Genomic DNA, 4,387 nt, shown 5'->3' with positions numbered 1-4,387 from the left:
GGGACAGTAAAGTCAAAGGGGAGCTTGGTGTGGAACAGCTTTCTCTGGAGGTGACTCCTGGGGTCTTTGTCCTGTTGGAAGGAAAAGGACATGAATGAATGAGAAAGGGCAGGAGAAGGAAGGTTTTGGAGCCACTCTACTGAGAGCTCTGAGCCTGATATATAAATATACATATTTATGTATGTGTGCATGTGGATATACCAGATCCTCAGAATCACCTCCTTCCACTGCAGCTTATCAGTACCCAGCTGCAGTCTGGAGCATGGACAGAGCCAGCATGACAGCCCAAGGTGTGATTGCCCCACTTGGTTGTGGGTAACGTCACAGGAAGCCACGATGTTGGGTAAGCCAGGGCCCAACTGTGGCTGTTGCAAAAGCTCTGTGGGAGCCTGTCCCTGGCTGGGCTTTCAGCCTGATGGAGGGGTGGATTCAGCACAGGGATGTGGTGTCTGTCCCCTGTCACCATATCAAGATGGAGGGGCTGGTGCTCTCGGTGACTACAGGGGAGTGACTGAATCTTGGAGACACACACAGAGTCCTGGAGGGACTCTGATGCTGGGACATGGATGGCTGGAAATCTTCCTACCCAGCATCTCAGGGGAGAGCAGAGCAGGGCAGGATCACTCAGTGCTCAGCAAGCCCAGCCCAGCCTACAGCTCTGGAACTACTCAGCCCTTGGGAAGCATCAGGGAGTAAAATCCGGAGTTTCTCTTTAAGTGGATGGTGGTCCTGTGCTCCAAAGAAAACACATTTCTAATCTAATCCCTCAGTGCTAATTCCTCTGGACTTTAAACCCTTGAGGAATGAGCTGATTTGTATATATTGGCCAGCCTGGCAGGTTACTTGGCTTCCAGCACAGTGCTCTGCTGGGCTATGAACCTGTTGGTGCAGATCACTTCTCCCTCTTTAACCCCATCACAGTCCCTTGTGTGTCACTCTCCTTCCCCCAAAACAACCCATTTCCTGCAGGCCGTCTCTGGCTGCTGCAGGAGGGGAGCTGGTGCCATGGAAAAGCCATGGAAGCCCAGGCTGAGGTCCATGCAAGCTGCCCAGGGCTTTGTTTCCAGGGGGTTAAATATCTTTTTTCCCCAAAAACGAATCCTTGGATGCTGGTGAACAGGGAAGTGAGCAAAGATCAACAAGGATTTTGAGACCATTAGGGATTTTTCTGTGTTTAACATATACAGGAATCCACAGGAATTAGATGCTAAAATACCCCTGAGGATGCCACAGTCTGGATGTTGCCCTGCTCAGCTGTGGGGATGCCCTGGTTGTTACCAACACCCCTTGTAAAGAATGAAACCAGGAAAGTGCTTACTCCAGGCTCCGGAGCCTCTTCAGTTCCTCCCTGAGAGTTTTGTTCTCTTCCCTCAGGCGGTTGGTCTCGTTTGCTGCAGGGACAGAGATGGTGCTGTGAGTTCAGGTGCTGCAGAGAGAGAGCTGATGCTCCTCACAGCTCACTGGGGTGCCCGGGGGAGGAGGAGGGAATGGCACCGGGTTTTGGAGGGATGCCGAATTTCCTTCCTTCTTTGTTAACATGCTGGGGCTAAAGGATGAAAGAGAGCAACTTTCTGACTCAGGTTTCATTGGGATTGGGTCTGCTTGCAGCTCGCCCAGCTCAGGGGCAGAGCACGACCCACATGAGGCAGTGGTGGGTTGGACACAGCCAACATCCTGCCCCTGAACACCAGGGCAGGGTGAAGAGGGGGTGCTGTGTTAGGGGGAGGGCTGGGGGTCTCTGGGGGGATCAGACAGAGGCCAGAGGGAGCTGTGAGCACCCAGCACTGGGTGCTGCAGCAAGGAGGCCACAAAGAGCATGGGTGGGCTCCCAGGCATGGTGCCTTGCCTTGCTCCTGCTTGAAAGCAGCACTCGGGGTGCAGTGGCATAGCAGGGGAGATAAACCAAGGGCTCTTGGCACCTCTCCATCCCTCCTAAATGCCTTATCTCCTTTACCCCCATGACCCTCCCTGGGCTGCTCAGATCCCCAGGGAAAAACACCCTGTGCCTCAGCAGTGCTGGGAGCTCTGCCAAAGGCTCAGGAGAGGATCCATCACACGTGTTGCTTGATTTCATTTACCCGTGCTGAGCTGCTGCTGTGACTTTCCTGTCTTTGCCAGAGTGTTGCTCCTGCTGTGCCAAATGCATCCTTTTCCCAGGCAGCTGACATGGCCTGGAATCTCTCGTTTTTCTGGAGATGTGGAGGACTGCAACCCCCAGCTCTGATGATTTGTGTGAAGGGTTATGTCTGCTTGGGGGGACGTGAGCTGCCATCCACGGTCCTGCTCCCTCCCTTCTCCCCATCCCCAAACCCTTCCCAGGTTCCTGCTCGCCACGAGGGCTCACATGCAAATATCTGGGAGAGGGGTTTGAGCAAAGACTCAGCCTGTCAAAGCTGATCTTACAGCGGGTGTCAGTACGTACAGAGGATGAAGATGTGCTGCAGGCTCTGGAAATGAGAGGTCTCATACTCATTCTGCTTCTTTTTGGCCAGCTCCTGGGTGACCAGGCATCTGTCACAAAGACCAGCTCGCAGCCTGGAGGAAGGAAACCCCACAGCTTGCTACCATATGGTTTCCATGGGAGAAATAAGTTCCTGCCCTCCCCGTGGAGAAGTGTGAACACCAGACCATCACCCAGAGCCACCCCTGCAGCCCAGCACTGGCCCTTGCACCCCTCCTGATCCAGTCCCACCACCACCAGCCTAGGAAAGCTCCTATATACGTGCCCAGGCTCCTCCAGCTCTCCCAGCAGCTGAGTATGGGAAAAATAGAGGTTCATGTGCTACATCCCACTCTGGGGAAGGCAGCAAATCCCAAACTCTCCCCCTAGGAGAGTGTAGTTGCTGCCACTCAGCAGCACCCTACTTAAAAACAAATCCTACCTGTTTTCTAACACCTTTACATTTTCTTTAAGGACCTTCTGTTGTTCCCTTAACTGGTGATTTTTAGCAAATAGCTCTTCAATTCTCTGAGCATCGCTAGTTGAAGAAACAGAACAAAGACAAGAAGGTTATTAGATTTCTCCCTAAAACCCATGCCTTCATCCACAATGCCCTTATTCTTGTGTGTCAGGAGGGGAAACAAATGTGTTGGAGCCTGGATGCTGCCCTGTGACACCCTCCTTGGAGTCAGCAGCTTAATTCCTCGCAGTTATTGCTTCCCAAGAGGGCAAGAACCGGCTGGCACAAGCATCACCTGCCAGTGGGAAGGCAAACTGGAGCTGGACTGGGATCCCCCAAGCCCTGCCTGGAGCCAAAAGGCTTGGATTTGGCAGTGCCAGAATGGCAAATGGTGCTCTCTAATCCAGCAGTCTTGGAGGATAACTGGGGAAGTCTGAAATTCCAGTGGTGTAACCACCCCTCTGCCCCCCCGCCCTGGGATCGCTCACCGGCACTTCTCCGTCGTCAGCTCCGTCACCTTGCTGTGCAGACCTGGAATAATGAGCAGACACGGAGAGGTGGGTGTTTATTGCCAATCCCCTGGCACTCAGGAGCAAACGGCACTGATGGAATTTCAGGAAGGTGAGTGGCTTTGCAGAAATCTCATCCATTCACAAGCCTTATCTCCGATAAGGAATAACACATTGCATGTGTTAAGCACTGTCACAGTTTAATGGAACTGGGAAAGTTGTACAAAGTCTGAGCTCATTCTGTATCCCCACTATTTAATGAGTCTGCATTTCCTTCCCAGACCCAAAAAGTCTGGTTTAGTTTTGTTTCTACTTATTTCTCACTACAGCTCACATTTCCCAGGTGGGCAGTATTTTATAGCTTTCAGGGTTGGAAAGCATCTTGGAGAATATTTACAGCTGAACAGCTTTCCTTGATGGATCTGCAGACATTGTATCCTGTCAAATCCATTTTATGCAAAGTAGATGTAAACATGTGGTTTAAATTGCTCAACAGTTTCCTCTAATTCTCACACGGCTTGAAATTACACAAGAGAAGAATGGATTCATAAGCCAGAATCATCCAAAAGTGCTGAAGTTTTGTTCATAATATTGATACTGGGAATTATTCAAATAGGAAAACAATTGGACTTGGCACTTGGTCGCTTAACCTAATGGGTTTTATTTTAATAATGTATGACCTGAGAAATAATTTATTCCCTAGAGGAATAAGCTATCCAACCTGACTCAAATATTTCCTTTAACAGAGCTTCATCTCCTGCTGCTTCTGTCTTACAGATTATTGCATCTTTCTGCTTTCCCTTTGATCCCTCAGTATCCAAATACACTCCAATCCTCGCTGCTTGGAGCAGATGTCCAGCAGGTGTGTGTGTCACCTCTGCAAAGCTCCCAGCTCCCCTTTACCATGGACCATGACAGCAGGGGCAGGAAAGGAACCAAATCCCCCGTGGTTCCTGCTTGCAGCAAGTGGGATTCCTG

General features: G+C 50.9%; 1 protein-coding gene across 1 annotated transcript in view; it reads right to left on the bottom strand.

Moving 5' to 3' along the window:
- Nucleotides 1–4,387, bottom strand: part of RBBP8NL (RBBP8 N-terminal like) — a 21,804-nt gene that overhangs the window by 9,734 nt on the left and 7,683 nt on the right. The window contains exons 4-8 of the mRNA XM_017735803.1: nucleotides 3,389–3,431; nucleotides 2,883–2,978; nucleotides 2,423–2,535; nucleotides 1,319–1,391; nucleotides 3–71 (exon numbers count right to left, since the gene is read on the bottom strand). Of these exons, the coding sequence (XP_017591292.1) occupies nucleotides 3–71; nucleotides 1,319–1,391; nucleotides 2,423–2,535; nucleotides 2,883–2,978; nucleotides 3,389–3,431 (394 nt within the window). The remainder of the gene's footprint in view (nucleotides 1–2; nucleotides 72–1,318; nucleotides 1,392–2,422; nucleotides 2,536–2,882; nucleotides 2,979–3,388; nucleotides 3,432–4,387) is intronic.

Source organism: Corvus brachyrhynchos, unplaced genomic scaffold (assembly GCF_000691975.1).
Source record: "Corvus brachyrhynchos isolate BGI_N302 unplaced genomic scaffold, ASM69197v1 scaffold10, whole genome shotgun sequence".
Classification (NCBI taxonomy): domain Eukaryota; kingdom Metazoa; phylum Chordata; class Aves; order Passeriformes; family Corvidae; genus Corvus; species Corvus brachyrhynchos.
The sequence above is the reverse complement of the archived record's forward strand: the minus strand, read 5'-3'. Positions and strand labels throughout refer to the sequence as shown.